Genomic DNA, 20,407 nt, shown 5'->3' with positions numbered 1-20,407 from the left:
CTTTCTGGATTTTCAGAAGGCGTTTGACAAGGTACCTCACAAGAGGTTATTGCAGAAGGTCAGGGGACATGGAGTTGGGGGTAGGGTGTTAGCGTGGATAGAGGATTGGTTGTCAAATAGGAGGCAGAGAGTGGGGGTCAATGGGTGCTATTCGGATTGGCGGATGGTGACTAGTGGGGTGCCCCAGGGGTCGGTGCTGGGGCCTCAGCTATTTACCATTTATAAAGATGATCTGGAGGAGGGAACCGAGTGCAGGGTGTCGAAATTTGCTGATGACACCAAGATTGGGGGAAAGGCAAATTGTGCGGAGGGTGTGGAGAGTCTGCAGAAGGATCTAGATAGGCTGGGCGAATGGGCCAGGAAATGGCAAATGGAATTTAATGTTGGCAAGTGTGAGGTGGTCCACTTTGGTAGGAAGAATGGTAGGAAGGACTATTACTTACGTGGCGAAAAACTGCAGCAGGCGACGGTGCAGAGGGACCTCGGGGTCCTTGTGCATGAGTCGCAAAAACCCAGCTTGCAGGTGCAGCAGGTGGTCAGGAAGGCGAATGGGATGCTGGCCTTCATAGCGAGGGGGATTGAATATAAAAGTAGGGAGGTCTTGCTGCAGCTGTATAGGGCATTGGTGAGGCCGCAGCTGGAGTACTGTGTGCAGTTTTGGGCGCCGCACCTGCGCAAGGATATTTTGGCCCTGGAGGGAGTGCAGAGGAGGTTTACTAGGCTGATACCGGAGTTGAGGGGATTGAGCTATGAGGAGAGGCTGAATAAACTAGGCTTGTACTCGTTAGAGTTTAGAAGAATGAGGGGAGATCTCATTGAGACGTATAAGATGATGAATGGGATGGATAGGATAGAGGTGGAGAGACTCTTCCTGCTCAAAAAAGACAGTAGGACTAGGGGGCACAGCCTCAAGATAAAGGGGAGGCGGTTTAGAACGGAGTTGAGGAGGAACTTCTTCACTCAAAGGGCGGTGAATCTCTGGAATTCTCTGCCCGTTGAAGTGGTGGAGGCTGCCTCGCTAAATATTTTTAAGAAGCGAGTTGATGGGTTCTTGATAAGAGAGGGGATTAAGGGTTATGGGGAGAGGGCGGGAAAGTGGAACTGAGCCACAACAGATCAGCCATGATCTTATTGAATGGCGGGGCAGGCTCGAAGGGCTAGATGGCCTACTCCTGCTCCTATTTCTTATGTTCTTATGTTCTTATGTAACTGCGCAACCTCAAACTGACCATTGTTTGCAGCAAACTACCCAGCCTTTAGGAGGTCAGCAACCACGACACCATTCAACCCTGCCACAGCAACCTCTGCAAGATGTGCCGGATCATTGACATGGATATCATCACACATGAGAACATTATCCACCAGGTACACAGTACATACTCATATGACTCAGCCAACATTGTCTACCTGATAGGCTACAGAAAGGATGTCCCGAGGCACAGTACACTGGGGAGACCATGCAGACGCTATGACAACAAATGAACGGACACCTCTTGACAATCACCAGGCAGGAGTGTTCCCTTCCATTTGGGGAGCACTTCAGCAATCAAGGGCATTCAACCTCTCATCTTCAAGGAAGCATTCTCCAAGGCAGCCTTCAAGACCCTCAACGCAGAATTGCCAAGCAGAAACTGATAGCCAAGTTCCACACACAAGGACAGCCTCAACTGGGAGCTTGGGTTCATGTCACACTAAATGTAACCCCCATCATTTGGCTTGGGCTTGCAAAAGCTTACTGACTGTCCTAGCTTGAGACAATTCACCTTTAACTTGTCGTCATTATCTCGCTCTCTCCACTTGTATTGTTTGTACCTGTAAAGATTTGCATTCCAACTATTATCTTGCAATTGAGTCTATATATGCCCTGTTTGTGTTCCCAACTCTCCACCCACCTGTTAAAGGTGCAACAGTCCAAAAGCTCGTGACTTCAAATAAACTTGTTGTACTTTAACCTGGTGTTGCGAGACTTCTTACTGTTATAGAGCATAATTAAGTTTGAAACATCTCAATTAATTGTTATTTGCATCCTAAATTTTATCCAAAGTAGACTGATGTTTCCTTCCTGTTTGAATCTTTTGATACACTTAACTTTTTTTCTTTGGGAAACTACACTCAAGAGCTCCAATTTTGACTGCAAAGGCAAGTGAGATTTAGACTTGGTGACAAACCAATCTTACTTTGTCTGGGATCAAAATGACGTGGTCCTTCAGGCCAATCTGGAAATCAGTTTCCAAATTGGAATACCATTCCATCTAACACATGGGGTGGGATTTTCCGGCTGTGCTTACCCCCAGGCTTGAAATTCCCACCCGATGTCAACAGACCTTTGCATGGCCCACCCCCACCTGCTATGATTCCCATGGTAGACAGGGACAGGAAATTTCCGCTCACAGAGTAAGAAATATGAGCAGGAATTTTTCGCCATCCTAACCATTTAAAAAGATCATGATCAATTTTCTACTCAACTCCACCTTGCTTGTTGAGTTACTAAAAGCATGTGCTCCAAGGCCAGCATTTATTGCCCATCCCAAATCCCACTCAAGAGGCCAGCAGCATAGTGCTGAGCAGAACACTGCGCATGCACTGATTTGTCAGTGGGGAGATCGACACATGCACATTGGCCCTTTCATCGCCAGACTCTTGACCACCCTGATGGTCCCAAACTCCCCCACACACCACAATCATTGGCCTCCGGACACCCCTTCCCCACACCCTCCGATTGCTGGCTTACTAGAGCCCCCAACCTGAGGCAGTCCCAATCTCCCAATTGCCTAGCCTGGATCTATGCCCGGCCCTATGGACAGCCCCAAACCCTGTTGCTCTTCCCAGTCCAGGGTCCAGACCCCAGACTCCCCTCCCCCCCCCACCCCCACACACAGCTGGTCCCAACCTCCCCTTCCCTACACAGCCAGTTCCAACCGCCACACCACCCACCTCCCCATACATGACTAACCCCAACCTCCACCCACGCAACATGGCCAGCCCTGACCAGAGGTAGAGAACAACAAACAATTGCTATAAGCAGGATAAGTAGAACAGTTTCTATTCCTCTGAACAAAAAGTACTGAATCACAAAGTATCTGAGACTGTCAGAGAACCAGTTGTTAACACGTAAAACTGACATATTGACAACAAAAGTTACTAGCAAATAGCGTATGTTTAATAAATGACTGAAAAATATCTTCCCCTACCTTCAAAGAACAAAAGCTTCCACATTACAAGAGAATTTAAACCATAATAGCATAAACTGCTTCTGAACCATGACTTGCAATATCCAATACATTAGCCACATACTATTTGGGAATCCAAATACTGCAATTATATTTATGATTGACATGTAATGAGTAAATTATACCATCATTGGGCACATCAATATTCATATTCGCATAGCATATGCATGGTTTTTTAACTTTTTGCGTGTTTGTTGATAAAATGTTAAGATGGACAGCAGCGTTAGTATTTTATAATATTAATTACAAATGGTGGCAATGTTTGTTAAGCAAATCAAGTGAAGTAAATTTGTCGTTTCTACAATTATATGCAAGGCATTTTCCATTAAAATGAGAGCACGCAGAACATTGTGCAGTCATTCTTGAATGTAATCATCACTTTATACTAGATAATGCTGATTTAGCGGTTGCTAGTAAGAAGAAATAAGAGGTTTGGAAAGAAAGTAGCAAACATAATGACTTAACTAAGTCTGTCTGGTTGGTTCCGAGTTTGATATGAAACTATTCTTCAGAAAGGAAGTCATACATCAGAAATGAAAAACAATGCATTGTTAAACCTTACCCAATTCTTATGTTTCACAGGTACTTGTCTTATTAGAATGAGAAGTCCGCTGCTTTACATAAAATGCACTGAATTTATATTTAAAATTACTCAGAAGCTTCAAACAAGATGCATCTGAAGGTCTTATTCATGCTCAGAATAACGCCTGTTCCTCCAACCCCCAAAAAAGTAAATATTTTCATTTCTTACCCGAAGTAAAACACCAGTAGGCTGACAATAGCCAATGCTCCCTGAATTTTTGTAGAGCTTGTAATAACTCGGGATAGCTACACAAAAAAGAAAGGAGTCATAAACAATAGTTCAATAGCAATCCTCAAATTATTGAAACAAATTTCAAATTTGTATAACTGACCACAATTATGTACCTGTTTGACGAATGTTGAATAACTGTTGTTCACAGCTATATGTAAACTTAGTTGGTCATTAAGCTAGTTTTAACATGGGAAAGCTATTAAGTTTAAGATCACGCTTAGGGTTCCAATAAAGTACAATAAATGATTAAACATGTGGGATTACTTCTGTGTGTAAACTTACTGAAAATTCTAAGAACAGTAGTCAAGAGTAAAGTGTTGATAATAGTGCATCTCGTTTATGACAAGTTGAAAAAAAGCGATAAACAAATAGGAAATGAATGAGTAATCTTTAAAAATGTTGCACTTAAATAAATTCATGAGCAATATTTTCCTTTATTACTATTTTGAGTTTGATACAAGATATTCTATACTGGTTCAATATCAACCACTCTATAAGCTAACAATGTCCCATTCAAATTGGAAAATGTATTTACTCGCAAAATATCAATAAATAGCAAGAAACAGGAATTAGACAAACTACTTTAGACCAGGGCAGGACTGTCTAGCCCCACCTGCTGCAGTGATTGTGTTGTCCCTCTGAAAGAATGTTGGTTGGCCTCTCTCACAGCATGTCCTGCTACGGTGGGGCCAAAATATCCAAGCCGAGGTTATTAGAATCTCACAGCAGAAATGAGAAAAAAAGTATCTACAGTACTTTACAAACTTCCATTCAAATTCAAATCCAATACCACAAGAGTCTTGATTCTGTGTCAGAGGGGTGGACTCTCTGTTTCAATATCATTTATGGACATATCATGGAGTTGTCTGCAGTAATTTTATTTGTACTTTGTGCAGGTGTTGGAGGGGGTGCAGAATAAGGGAAATGGATGGAAGCAGGGAATGAGGAGAAACTAAACAGCCTGACTGTTTTAATCACAACAGCCCAATTTCCGAGCCTCTCCAAATTTTCAGAATCTCCAATTAATCTTTTCCACCCCTATGAATGCCAAAACCTATAATTCCTGACACTTCATTCTCCTCCATACAGTCAAGGTTCTGTTGGTGTGATGATGTCAAGCTGCAAGCTTTTCTACAGTTAACTGTTACATCACTGAGCATGTGATGGAGATCATTGCTGCAGAAATGTTAATTGCTGAAATGGATACAAAGCTTCAATGAAGATGCACCAATTGCAGAAAAGGCAAAATGCAAGTCCTGTCAGTCCCCCATCTGGCAGGGATGTGGGTGGGGGAGGGAATCAAGGAAAAGGAGGGTCAGAAATTAGGGAAAATGGATGGCAGAGAAGTTATCCTGGCAACTTATTCTTATCATGTAACTTGCCTATTTGTATTCTACATCATTAATACGTGGGAGAATGAATGATACTAAATATAGTTGCTAGGTTAACAAGTACATTCTGATTCTTAGAGAATGAACCAGGGAACAGTTAACTGCCAAATTTTTGTTTAAATTCAAACTAGGTAAGTCATTTCTGTTTAGGTGAGACATTGCTAAGGGAATGAACCACAAATGGCTATTTCCCCAAGCTTTTGCTTAGATAAAGGAGGCACAATGTCTGGCTAAGTTACTTCTGTTTGCAAAGGACAAGATGTTATGTGCGAATATATTTAGCTTCTTGTGCACACAAGTGAGCCACACTAATGATCTTAAATGGTTGCTAGTGTAATTCTTAACTCATTTGGGATTGTTTAGTGAGTATTGTCCAATTGTGGAATCATAGCTAATGTTGGACACTATGTTCTGAGTTTTTAAGTGCATGGGCTGATTGACTGTGGTCAGTACATTAAACTTGCTAAGGCACAGATTAGAAACTCCAAAGTAGATGATGAAGCCCAATTAGACCCCAACATTTTTTTCTATTTTGGCATTAGTGTGAAGATAAGGTGCGTCACCCCAGGTATGATTCTATTGACACACTAGGAAGCTTTTGTTAAAGCAAAATTTATTTTAATATAGTTTAACTATAATGAATGAATTAGCTTAATCTTCATCTATTGATTACTTGACAAGATACAATTCTTAAACGCTAAGCTATCTCTCAATTCCAATTCAAGCAACAATCCTCTTTTAAACTTAAACTCCTCTTCAAACTCAGTTAGCAACAGTCAGGCGTACATGCTTGGGCTTCAGCTGCCTGCCCGAGCCTCCAGAAAACATCTGGAAAGAGGGAGATGGAGAGACTATTTTTCCTAGCAAATCCTAAACAGCAGCCGTGTGTGTGTGTGTGTGTGTGTGTGTGTGTGTGTGTGTCTGTGTGTTGGCAGGCATGGGGCTCCAGGCATGAGGGCGAGGCACCTCTTGCTTTTTTCAGAATTTGGCTGTAACCACTTGATTTTCTCTGCAAGGATAGCTCCTCACCTTGAGCACATGACGCTATCAATCATCCTAATCAAAACTCTATTGAGATGTTAGGGAAAAACCAAATAAACAAAATACACGAGCTTGGGTTAAAACAAATACATCCGTGTCTAAATCAATCATTATCCTGCATTCTCAGCACGTGAGCTGCCTGTTTTGCAGAGAAATAAGCACCATATAAAACAGCTGAATTTTAAATATATCCCTCACAAGAAACACAACATGAACACCCTTCTTAATGGCACAATAACATCACAACCTGTTGTAAAGAGCCAAAGGGATGTGCTGTTTTATACAATCCACTAGACATTGGGACGCAAGGCCTATATACTTGGCATCAGACCTGTACTAAACTTCATATACTGCATTACTAATTTCTGTGCTAGGCAGAATGTCATTCTGGGTTGAAAGCAGCATCCTCAGAGGAGAAAGCACTTGTGATAATTTAATAATTCATTTACTGGTGTCACAAGTAGGCTTACATCAACACTGCAATGAACCATGAAAGTCCCCTAGCTGCCACACTCAGGCACCTGTTTGGGTATACAGGGAGAATTTAGCATGGAAAATGCACCTAACCAGCACATCTTTGAGCGTGGGAGGAAACCGGAGCACCCGGAGGAAACTCACGCAGATCCACAGGAGAACGAGCAGACTCCGGGCAGGCCGTGACCCAAGCCAGCACTGTGAAGCAGCAGTGCTAACCACTGTGTCAGTTTGAATCTCCTTAGTTAAGGAAGAAAGGATAAAATTGCATTAGAAGCAGTTCAGTTAACTGATTCCTAGGATGAGGGAATTATTCTATGAGGAAACTTTGGATACGTTGGGCTTACATCGATCAGAGTGCAGAAGAATGAGAAGCAATTTTATTGAAACAATGTTATGAGGGGACTTCTCTATAGGAAAGACTTGGGGAAACAGTTTAAAATCAAAGGTTGCTCATTTGAGATGGAGATGAGCATAATTACTTTGAGAGTCATGAGTCTATGGAACTGTCTTCCCCAAAGAGCGGTGGACACAAGGTCATCGACTATTTTTAAGGCTGGGTGGGATTAGTGAGTGACAAGAGAGTCAAAGGATATAGGAGGCAGGATGGAAAATGGAGTTGGGGCCACAATCAGACCATGATTTTATTGAAGGGCTGGTCAAGGGGATGAATGGCATACCCCTGCGCCTAATTTGTATGAAGCAGACCAGAGCACTCCCACTCAGGTAGGCAACAGAGACAAGATGTTGGAAGAGCGTAATGTCAAAGGCTGCAGACAGGTTCAGAACAATGAAGACACAGGCAATGCCAGAGGATAATTGGTCCTCAGAATTATTTCAGAGCAGGGGAAGAAAGCAGATTTAAGAGTCTCATACTCAGTACTTTCAGAAAATTGAGCACAGATTTGAAAGGCAACATGTCCAAAGACTTTAGAAAGACTTGGACATGACATGTGGAAGAAGTCAGCTTGCAGAGAGGGATGAAGAGTGGGGTTTTTTTTGAAAAGAGAAGGTGGTTGATGGCAAATTTAAAAAGGGAGTGAGATGCAACTGAAAATGAGAGGGAACTATTTACAGTGGCAGCTAACAGAGGCCAGGAAGAGAATAGTATGGAGGTCAAAGAAGAGACAGGAGAGAAACTAGAGAGTTTGTTTCTGGGTTTGGGCAAGAAAGAACCTGGGCTTTGTTGGGAAGGGGAAGGAAGGATGTGATAAACCCTTGAGTCAACGGACAGTCTCAATTAAAACTATTTTACACCTGTGAAGACAGAACTTTGGTAATTTTGTTTGTACTGAACATGACAGTACTGTGCTCAAAGCAAACATTTCCAAAGATTTCAAAACGATTAGAAATGCAAGGCAATTCTTCCAAAAGAAATTCCACATAATTTTATTGGTAATGATGGTGAGGGCAGAAGAGTGGGTTGGAGGAGGCGGTAGGTAATGGAGAAAAGCTGGGGATTATCCTTGCATTAAAAGGTTAACTTGAGGATTTGTTTCAACAGCATGATACACAGAATATCTGTTCCAATATTTGATTTCTATATCAGTTCCTGCCAAATACCATGTTTGGGCTATAAATAGTGGTTATGGATGATGCTGAACAGGGATAAATGGCACTTGGATCCCTTTGCTGTGTTCAGTAATAGTCCCAATGCATAGACAACATGCAGAGTTATCCTTCAGATACCACAGGGTGTGAGGTGGTCCACTTTGGTAGGAAGAATGGTAGGAAGGACTATTACTTACGGGGCGAAAAACTGCAGCAGGCAACGGTGCAGAGGGACCTCGGGGTCCTTGTGCATGAGTCGCAAAAACCCAGCTTGCAGGTGCAGCAGGTGGTCAGGAAGGCGAATGGGATGCTGGCCTTCATAGCGAGGGGGATTGAATATAAAAGTAGGGAGGTCTTGCTGCAGCTGTATAGGGCATTGGTGAGGCCGCAGCTGGAGTACTGTGTGCAGTTTTGGGCGCCGCACCTGCGCAAAGATATTTTGGCCTTGGAGGGAGTGCAGAGGAGGTTTACTAGGCTGATACCGGAGTTGAGGGGGTTGAGCTATGAGGAGAGGCTGAATAAACTGGGCTTGTACTCGTTAGAGTTTAGAAGAATGAGGGGAGATCTCGTTGAGACGTATAAGATGATGAATGGGATGGATAGGATAGAGGTGGAGAGACTCTTCCCGCTCAAAAAAGACAGTAGGACTAGGGGGCACAGCCTCAAGATAAAAGGGGGGCGGTTTAGAACGGAGTTGAGGAGGAACTTCTTCACTCAAAGGGTGGTGAATGTCTGGAATTCTCTGCCCGTTGAAGTGGTGGAGGCTGCCTCGCTAAATATTTTTAAGACGCGGGTTGATGGGTTTTTGATAAGAGAGGGGATTAAGGGTTATGGGAGAGGGCGGGAAAGTGGAACTGAGCAGCGACAGATCAGCCATGATCTTATTGAATGGCGGGGCAGGCTCGAAGGGTTAGATGGCCTACTCCTGCTCCTATTTCTTATGTTCTTATGTTCTAACAGAAGGGCTTCTTCAAGCCTGTACAAGACCCAGAATAAAGCCAAGCTGGATTTCTCACATTAAATGGAAGCAACCATATGAAGAAAGACAATGGTGACCTATTACTGAGTACAATGGAGGATGAATCTGCCTCAGCAGGGAAAGCTTGCCAAAAACTCTCATCAGTAGACGTTCATTGTTCATGAAGATGCAGAATGTTACTAGTTTTATGCAAGCTGCCCATGTAGAAACAAAGGTAAATGCCAATTGTATAAACTGATGAGAAAAATGGGATTTGAAATATCAGCTGTTATAAGGCTTACCTGCAATATGCACTCAAGTTCCCATACCAATCCTACAATGACTGAGTTGCAGTATCATTTATATTTATGCTGTGGTTAGGAGAATGGAAATATGCTGATATTTATGTTTTATGTTGCTCGCCATACTGAAGCCAATTGTGAGGAGCTCTGTGTGTGGGATCAGCCAATAAATGTTAAAACTGTCATGTACAATTGCTCAACAGCTAAAAATCACTGTTCCCTTTGGTGGAAAGGGACAGTGTTTTGCACTGGGAATGGAAGTTCTGAATTACATCAAGGGTGGAATTTTATGACCCTATCGCAGTGGATGCCAGGCTGGAAAATGCAGCCAACCATTCAGAAGTCACTGACTTCGGAAGGACAGAATCCTGAAATTCTGAAATACTACCAGTGGGAGGGGCCATAAAATCCCATGCCAAATTTGTGCAATTAGCTCAGCCATCTGACCTTGAACTCACCAATACAGCAGGATACTGATGGTGCTTGGTACCTGGCTGACCAAAAAGGCTAAGGCTAAATGCTTAACCTTGCAGTACTATACTTGTTAACATCCATATTGCTTTCTAACCGGGAGAACAAAAGGGGACGCGTACATAGCGCTCCACTCACCTGCATCCCAATGACAGCTGAATTTGAAAAAGGTTCAAAATTTAATTTTATGACTTTAGATGGTCCGATGGTTGCAACTAAATTACAACTGTCAAGTCTCTAAAGAAGTGAGATTACTTAATGGAGATGGCCTTACACTATGGTAAAATTTGATTTGGTATATCCTGCACTGCAGAACTACTACTCATTCAAAATCAAAACTGCTTGGAGTATAACTAGGCTAACATGTAACTGAATTCAACTGTTCTGGAAGTTCTTAACTTTGAAAAGTCTCAGAAGCAGTGCTCCATCAATCTTTATTATGCCAATGTTGGGAGAACACACACAGGTTTTCACCAGAATGAGTTCTAACTTACTGGCAAGTTGCATGTTTTTATACCTTTACAGTCCATTGTGAACATGCGATTGAACCAGGTCCATAATTACATTATTGGATTATCAATATCTACAGGAAGGGAGATGGCAGAGTACATTTCAACAGAGGCTACTTTTTACTTTATCTCAAGTTATCTAATCTGCAACTACCATATATGGGAACTGTCCAAACCTCATCATCCTTGCTTTTGTCTGTCACTGTGGATTACACAGTTCTTGCCTGACCTCCACATGGTTGCGCTTCTATATTCAGAGATTGCCGGGCCTATTGTTGGCACTCAGTTTCATAGCCAGAGCTGGACTGTCCGAAGTAATCAATTTCGGTAACGTGTTATTTGTATTGGTCACTTTGTCTATTTAAAGTTCATTTATTGCTGTCACAAGTAGGCTTATATTAACACTGCAATGAAGTTACTGTGAAAATCTCCTAGTCACCACACACACCGGCACCTGTTCGAGTACACAGAGAGAAATTAGTATGGTCAATGCACCAAAGCAGCACGTCTTTCAGACTGAGGGGAAACTGGAGCACCTAGAGGGAACCCACGCAGATGGAGGGAGAACATGCAGACTCTGCACAGTGACTCAAACTGGAAGTCAAACCCAAATCCCCGGCACTGAGAGGCACCAGTGCTAACCACTGTGCCACCCTGCCATCTGAAGCTCCTGTCAGCACAACTTCATTAACTGTATTACTCCTTCCGAGTCTGCAGCTTCCAACTACCTTTTAAACTACATGAACTATGATGTTGAACAACGAACTATGACGTGACTTGTGAATTTCAACAACAAACCCTTTTCAGGGGTAGTTAGGGACTGGGACTGGGACTAAAGGAATCAAGGGATATGGAGAGGGAAGACGAGATAGGATATTGAATTTGATGATCAGCCATGGTCAAAATCAATGGCAGAGCTGGCTCAAAGGGCTGAATGACCTTCTTCTGTTTCTATTTTTTATGTTTCTATGCAATGGTGCCTGGGATTTTCACAGTAACTTCACTGCAGTATTAATGTAAGGCTACTTGTGCCACTGAAATAAACTTTAAACTTTCCCAGCAATACTAACATCTCAAGAAGGAATAATTACTGAATAAAAAAATATAATCTGAACCTCCACTCTGCTATGTGGTGTCAAATTTAAAACTTAAAATGATCATTGTTTGCTTTATTAAACCAGCATTAAAATAATGTTTCAATTCATAAATAAACTCTTCCTAGAGCTTGCAGAAGTTCATATGTATTACCAAAATTTAAGTTTTGATTATTTACAGCAATGTGAACAAGATTGTTTTCAATGACAACTTGCATTTACACAGCACCTTTAAGTTTCAAAATGCTTCCCATGAATATAACCAAACAAAAATTGACATCAAGCCAAAGGAGGAGACATTTGGATGAATGACAAAAGTTCGAATATCGTAAGCAGCAAAAGAAATGGAGAGACAGGGTTTGGAGAGGGGATTGCGCAGCCTAACAGGTCTAGGCCATAGAAACATGAGGTACGGGAAACAGAGGAGGCACAAGAGGTGTCTGCAGGGCTGCACAAGGTAAAGAACTGTAAAATCAAGGTGAACCAACAGCCAATGTATATCACTGCACACAGGGGACTTGGTGCAAGTTGTGATATTGGCAGAGTTTTGGAATGGGTTCAAATTTTTAAAATGTGGAAGATCGTAAGTCCAACAGAAGAGTATTAGAATAATTGAGTTTAAAGGTAACAAAACTTTGGATGAGGGTTTCAGCAGCAGATGGGCTGAGGCAGGGACAGAAATCATGCAATGTTACAGAGGTGAAAAAAATTGTGATGGAGGGGATCATTTTAACTCATTGAAATAGTATTCCCTCTTGTCTGGCCATCAGTTATCACAGCAATCCCACTGATGTGGAATAGCATAACTGTTCTCTCACCTCTGTCTTTGATATCAATGTTGCGTTCAAATCACTAACTATCTTCCACCCTGCTAAAATTCACATTCTTGTTCCCTCAAGTCCCAGGATGTCAAATCTAAGCATACATGGCAGATATCTGTTATAGTCAACCAGATTTTGTGCGATCACATTTAATATCACAATACCTTCCTCGTTTCATTAAAAAACCCATGACTCCAGAATCATCCTAGAGGAAAAAGCACCTCATCACCATGACAAATCAACAATTAAACCCTTGCCCTACACTGTAACCTACAATATTGTATAAAAACCCACGGGTTTCTTCATGTCTAACATTGATACAATTGAAGTAGCTGCTTCCACTACACTCCACTCCTTTCTCCAGCACTCCCAAAATCATCCCAATATCCATGAACTCCAGCTCTGATCCACATCACTTGATAATTTCTCTTCTTCTCTACCTATGCCCTTTGCTTATTCCCTCCAGGAGATCTATTTCCTCATTTAATTATCTCTCATGGACTTCATGCCGGTTGACATTATTGATGGGTCACTTTCCTCAGACATTGTCTTCTCCATTCCAAAATGATCTAATTCTTAATCTCCTCAGTAAAACAATACTTGATCCAACCATCAATCCATCTCTCTAGGGGTGCTCTCAGCTTCTCAACTATCTCGCAAAAATTCCCTTTAGTCTGACTTCCACTGTTCTCAGTTGCCAAAGTCAGCAATAATATCCATTTTCATAGAATACCTACAGTGCAGGGGGTGGCTGTTTGACCACAACCGACTACCTCCATAATCCCTTGCATTTACCCTAGCTAGACCCCTGACACTAAGGGGCAATTTAGTATGCCCCCCCCCAACCTAACCTGCACATCTTTGGACATGGGAGGGAACCAGAGCACCTGAAGGAAACCCACGCAGACATGGAGAGAACGTGCAAGCTCCATACAGGCAGTGACCCAAGCCAGGAATTGAACCTGGGTCCCTTGGATCTGTGAGGCAGCAGTGCCACCGTGCCACCCTGTGGCTATGCTAATTATCGCATCTCTTCCATTTCACATTTTCAGCAACATTTGATTTAGTGGACCATGATGTGTGATTCCATACCTACCCAGCACACCTCCAGCAATATTTCTCTTCACACTATTGAACTGTCATCTCCTGAGGCCCCAGGGATTCATCCCTGAACCGCTCCTCGTCTCAACTATTTGCTACCGCTCAGTAACATTATTCAAAAGAAAATGGTCAATATCCAAGTCTATGCTGATGATACCTCATTTTACTTCTCCACCAACTCTCTCAAACCAACAATTAGTTTCATGCTGTCAAATTAACTGCGCGATGCCAAGTCAGAGAGGAATTGCATCGTTTAACTGGTCAAGATGACTGATACCATTATTTTTGCTCATTACTATAAACACGATTTTTTTGTATTGTCCGGATTAGTAAATTGTGCTAAACCTTAATGACTTCAAACCCCATCTTGTATCCATCATCATTTCCATTGCTTGTTTGTGTCACCACCTCAGCCACTCCACCAGTGAAACAAATATTCAAGATTTTGTCACTTATGGACTCAATTATTCCAATCTTGAATTTGACATTCCATATAGTTACAGAATCCTTACAGTGCAGAAGGAAGCCATTCAGCCCATCAAGCCTGCAGTGACTCTCCGAAACAGCATCTTACCCAGGCCCACTCCCCATTCTATCCCACAAGCCCACATATTTACCCTGCTAATCCCTCTAATTTACACATTTTGGGACACAATTCAGCATGGCCAATCCACCTAATTTGCACATCTTCAGACTAACTATAAAAACTCTTAAAAATTTATTCACAGGATATGGGTGTTTCCGGAAAGGCCGGCATTTATTGCTCACCCTTAATCACCGAGAGGATGGTGCTGTGTTGTCTTCAAGAATGCCTAGGCCATTTCATAAAATAATTAAGGGTCAACTGTATTGATGAGAGTCTATAAACCAGGCCTCATAAAAGGATAGCATATTTAAAGTTTATTTATTTGTCACAAGTAAGGCTTACATTAACACCGCAATGAAGTTACTGTTAAATTCCCCTAGTTGTCACAATCCAGCACCTATTCGGGTCAATGCACTTAACCAGCACGTCTTTCAGAATGTGAAAGGAAACCAGAACACCCAGAGGAAGCCCACGTAGATACGGGGAGAACATGCAAACTCCACACAGATAGTGACTCCAGCCAGGAATCGAACCCGGGGGGTCCTTGGCACTATGAAGCAGCAGTGCTAACCACTACGTTAGCATGTCGCCTGTTTCCTTCCCTAAAGGACATTAGCGAACCAGTTTATAACATTCTACTGCCTTCTGTGATGAAAATTTAGTTCACGGCTGATGTTAATATTTTAGGGGTAATTTCTTGTTCTGGGAAGTTTATTGTTTTAAAGGGTAATGTGATTAAAATGTTGGTCTTTAAAGACTGTCAAAACATCAAGAAATGGCAGTTTAGAAGTTTACCTTTGTTTCGTTTAATACAGTAAGAAGTCTCACAACACCAGGTTAAAGTCCAACAGGTTTATTTGGTAGTAAACGCCACTAGCTTTTGGGGTTTGCCCCTTTGTCAGGTGAGTGGTGAAGGGGCAAACCCCAAAAGCTAGTGGCGTTTACTACCAAATAAACCTGTTGGACTTTAACCTGGTGTTGTGAGACTTCTTACTGTGCTTCCCCCAGTGCAACAGCAGCATCTCCACATCTTGTTTAATACAGTCAGAGTAGGAGACGTACAGCCATATAAAAGCAGGTGAGCTAACTTAGCTGAAGAACTGGAGACGTCATGTTTATGCTACTTGCAAAGTGCAATCCAAAGAGATATTGTGTTTGAAAGTTGGAGCGAATTTAACTTAAAAGCATTTAGTGAAACTGGAAAGACTAGTTTATTATGGAGATGGGTGAAGCTTAAGGAAGTTCTTTGGTTCCTGCATGTTTGCTGGGAGGGAGGGTTGGTTGCAGTTTAAACCTCATGTAGTTTGCAACTCACAATGAAGACCGAAGAGCCATTCAATGCAATCAAGACTCAGAGGAAGTCTTGGAGAGCTGAAAAGGTGGCAGTAGTTCCTGGTTTAATGCTGGAGAGAGTCATGACTCAGAGGAAGCTCTGGAGGCCATTTATGGATCGGTGCAGCCAAGAGACTGGGCTTTGAAGAAACCCAGGGAAGTACTACTTTAGTGAAGCTAGAGGTTTGCAAAAGAGTTGGAATCATGCTGGTAATCAGAGGCAGGAATGCAGCTTTGAAAATCACATGGGAATGCTGTCTCAGAACAGACTGGACCATTGGGAGGTGAGCATTTGTTGAGGCAGTCCTGAGTCAGAGCAGCTTTTGAGGGACTGTGCAGGCAAAATCATCTAAAGTGAAAAGTTGAAATCTTCGTGAGGGAGGCAGTTTCAATGAAATTTTATGATTCACAATGGTCAGTGGGGTTACTGAGAAATCCATGTGATCTGTCTTGGTTGCAACTGCCATTTAATGTGCACTGTGGTGTGTCTGACCACAGTTTCCTTGTTAATTCATAGCCATCTCAAGTTAGCTCTAAATATTAGAATATAAAATGGATATTGTAAATCACTACTTTGATGTTTATAGTAAAATGCATTTTGTGGCTTTATTCTCCTAGTGAGTAACTGGGATCTCAAATTTAGTCTACTTTAAACAAAAAGTCACCAGTCCCTAATCAGATCTTAACACCTCATACTTAAGATTACTGATAATGGTTTTTAATACAGATTTTATTTACTTAACTGAATTCAGTTTATTAAGTTTATTTAACAGTTTATTAGCTGTCATGACAAAATTTAAACTCACTTCTCCAGATTACTATCCAGACTTCTAGATTACAAGTCCTGTAACAACCATGTATGCTACCAGATCTCCTATTTGTTTAAGGCATCCATCTGTACTGTGTATCAGTCTGTCCAAAACTGAGTCTTGGCTGAAACACTCCAGTAGAGATGAAATTTTTAACTTGAGTTATAGTGAGCAAAATTCCAAAGAGGGACTTTCCAACTTCCAGTCCCAACAGTAATAATGACCATGCACAACGTGGAAACGCAAAGAATAATTCAACTTTCCAGTCAAATGCATTATACCTATTTTAAACTTACCAGGACTGCCAGTGGAAGCGGTATAAATCCCATTCTTCTGGAAACTGTATCACTATAATCAGTATATGCCTATAAGAAAATTATCAAGCAGATCTTAAGAAAAGGATAAACATTGAAAAAATAATGAAGTCAGCTAACTGGTGAGTTGGTGCAAATTTCCTAATAATTAGGTGCAGCAACCATTCTCGAGAAGTACATTTTCTAGGTAAAATGGATAACGGAAGCAAAAAAAGCCCCACCAAAATAATTAAACTATAAATAATTTTATGATATATTGATCTACAAGAGGAGGTGACTGTACAAGATGTATAGCTGACTAACAGAACCCAACAACTAAATAAGGAAGTTGAAGCTAGAAGATCAGTAATGGGAAGTGAGAAATTTGCATACTGAGTACAGCTTAACATGTAACCTGCTTAAGTTAAACATGGGATAATCAATCCACATTGTACTAGATGTATGTATCAGCTGTTTAATAGGATGCTTCAAAAGTTGGATCAACTTGCCAGCAACAGGTACAAAGGAAAGCATGCGAATACAACTTTCCATCCTTTTTTTAAACAATTACTTTCATGCAAATATTCTCTATTGAAGAGATCATGGCTGTTGCCCAAATAGAATGTCCCTTAATCTTACCTGAGAATTGCATATAGAAAGTAGCAGCAATCTAGTGCACTAAGCAACTGCTGTAGCTGCAAAAAGCTAAGCTTCAAGTGCTACATTTTTGGAAGCCTTTAGACACATAACAATGGCAAATGTGAACTTTGTTTTCATTTTTGCTCATCTTTCTTGTGGATAAGTACTTGATTCTTTCATGGGATTGGGAATTTGAATCAGTAAACATAAACCACTATGCTTAACCATCATACATTTATACTACTGTTTCTATATCATTCCAAAATCCTTGTTCCTTTCTTTTTGCACATTTCATGAACCTGCTTTTTTTTTTACATATGTGGGGCAGAATTTTCACCCAAAAAAAAGTGATGATGGCAAGAAAACCAGAGTGATCCATGCCATCCGTCAGCCATACTCTAGACTGCTATAACCCCGTACTTAAGATTTTTTTGGGAGAGTGGTGAGCCTGGCTGCAGAGCACTTAGGCGCATTTCACAAGGGTGCTCAATCTCTCAGTGCAGCGGGAGAACCTCCCCTCATCGGCAGCACGTTCCCCCACCCCAACACGGGTTGCCAGCATCGGAATTCTCCCACTGGTTCCCCCTGTCTGACCTCTAACATGCTCCCCCCATCAGTAGGTAAGAGCATGTCACTCACTTGACCGCTTTTGTTGTTTGTCCCTAATTCAGCAAGGCAAAATCAACCATGCTATTTTCAAACAGGAGTCACATATTGGTCAGACCAGAATAACATTTATCAAAATATAGTTCAGTTGTCAGGTTTCTAGTGATGTACAAGTTGAAGGGCCATGAGAAAAGAAAACTGGTCCATTCTTCGTTACCTACTGTTACTGTTCTCGCTGGATGCCTCTGGCAATATATTTAGACCTACGGGATACCTTGTAAAGCACTATGAAAGAAACATTACCGTTTGGAAGGACAGCAATCTACTATTCTCAAATTTTCTTGGAGAATTTCATGACACAGGATGCTAATAAAAGATTTGGTTTTAATTTTGCTAGAAGTAGGCGGTTCTCGCAGAACAGTTGAAATCGTGAGTGACTACGTGGCTGCCAATGAGGGGTGATATGTGCAATTTTGACAAGCTGGGACAGTGCAGCAGCATTCAATTGTATTCAGTCTTCATCTTGATAGATCTGTTGAAAAGAGTGAGTGAAAGGAATAGAGTGCTATTATGTAAAAGGAAGAATTACAGAAGGTTGGCCATGAGCCAGAGAGCTATTAAATGTCCAGGTGCTCTGTTCAGAAATGGCACGTGACAGGATATAAGCAAAGCAAGAGTCAGAATCAGAGTGCAGAAGCTAATACCGAGAGATTTGTCAGTTTCTTTCCCTCCCCAAATCTTCTGCTACATAAGAAATAGGAGCAGGAGTAGGCCATCCAGCCCTTCGAGCCTGCCCTGCCATTCAATAAGATCATGGCTGATCTGTCATGTCTCAGTTCCACATTCCCACCCTCTCCCCATAACCCTTAATCCCCTCGCTTATCAAAAACCCATCAACCCGTGTCTTAGAAATATTTAGCGAGGCAGCCTCCACCACCTCAACGGGCAGAGAATTCCAGAGATGCACCACCCTTTGAGTGAAGAAGTTCCTCCTCAACTCTGTTCTAAACCGCCCCCCCTTTATCTTGAGACTGTGCCCCCTAGTCCTACTGTCCTTTCTGAGCGGGAAGAGCCTCTCCACCTCTATCCTATCCATCCCATTCATCATCTTATACGTCTCAATGAGATCTCCCCTCATTCTTCTAAACTCTAACGAGTACAAGCCTAGTTTATTCAGCCTCTTAGCTCAACCCCCTCAACTCCGGTATCAGCCTAGTAAACCTCCTCTGCACTCCCTCCAAGGCCAAAATATCCTTGCGTAAGTACGGCGACCAAAACTGCACACAGTACTCCAATCAATCCTGATAAAATAAAAACTGTTTACTATTGAAGAAATTTGTGTTTTTAAAATTTCCTGGAGCATACTGTCAGAAACAAAATGCTTCTATTAATAGTTTGCCACCACTCTATGCACGCGTACTGCATGCTTGCTTTGTGGTGAAGTTGGATTTCTAATCCCTTTTGTAGCTATTCTCCTGTCTAAAGCAATGAGTGTATTGGTTTTGATTGTTGATGACTTAAAAACTCAAATCTATTTATAAAGGCTGTGGATGTTTTAGTAGTAAACCATATATTTTGTATTATGTGGTGAATATGGTGACCTGATCACAAGTCTGGCCAGAATCAAAGTCCTAATGGACAACACTGGCTTAGCAGACTAACATTTATCATCACTATTACTCTACTCGCAAATGGCTTCTGCCTTTATTTGCTATATCTGCCTCCAAACTTGGACAACAGTTTGGTGTTGTTCCAAGCAAACTCCATCCTACCTGCATCAACATTATCCCAGTAGAGGACCTCTGACTACTTCAGGCTTCCTCCTACTGTCCATCTATTTCCCATTTACTGCTCAAATTCTTCTATAGGATGAGGCTAGAAAAATACATGAATGATGGTGGATTTTCTTACTGATTTGCGTGTGCATATCAAAGATTTACATATAATCTTTGAAGTAGGCTTTTGGATTTTCACACAGGGCATTTGTGTGTGCCAGTTCTCCTCATGACTTTGAATGAGATCTGAATCGTTGCATAAAATTACAGGTCAATAATAATCATTTGGCCTACTTAATCTGGTCAACATAAAATGCTTATTTCAGGAACTTTCTATCCTGGCTCAAAGCAGCTAAAAGGAAAAAGGGAAACCTGCTCTGTCCTTGAGCTAGCTACTTTCACACTTGACTCTCCGCAGCCTGAAACTAGCCAGTATAAGATTAACTTATGTTTTATTTTTTATGAGCACATGTTAAACTCAGCAAATAATATTCACAATAATTCAATAAAATCTGAGGCATAAATTACACTTTTACAGTGGTTTATTATAACTTTATAACCAAAGAGTAAAATCAGCACAGAAGCTTAAATATGACCTATTCTCAGCATT

General features: G+C 41.6%; 1 protein-coding gene across 3 annotated transcripts in view; it reads right to left on the bottom strand.

Annotated features, from left to right (window-relative positions):
* Positions 1-20,407, bottom strand: part of LOC145343528 (transmembrane anterior posterior transformation protein 1 homolog) — a 107,246-nt gene that overhangs the window by 23,904 nt on the left and 62,935 nt on the right. For all 3 annotated transcript variants that reach the window (XM_080189784.1, XM_080189787.1, XM_080189794.1), the window contains exons 11-12: positions 16,781-16,849; positions 3,982-4,058 (exon numbers count right to left, since the gene is read on the bottom strand). In XM_080189784.1, the coding sequence (XP_080045910.1) occupies positions 3,982-4,058; positions 16,781-16,849 (146 nt within the window). The remainder of the gene's footprint in view (positions 1-3,981; positions 4,059-16,780; positions 16,850-20,407) is intronic.

The sequence above is a fragment of the Carcharhinus amblyrhynchos genome, chromosome 1 (assembly GCF_965287045.1).
Source record: "Carcharhinus amblyrhynchos chromosome 1, sCarAmb.v2.hapA, whole genome shotgun sequence".
Classification (NCBI taxonomy): Eukaryota; Metazoa; Chordata; class Chondrichthyes; order Carcharhiniformes; family Carcharhinidae; genus Carcharhinus; species Carcharhinus amblyrhynchos.
The sequence above is the reverse complement of the archived record's forward strand: the minus strand, read 5'-3'. Positions and strand labels throughout refer to the sequence as shown.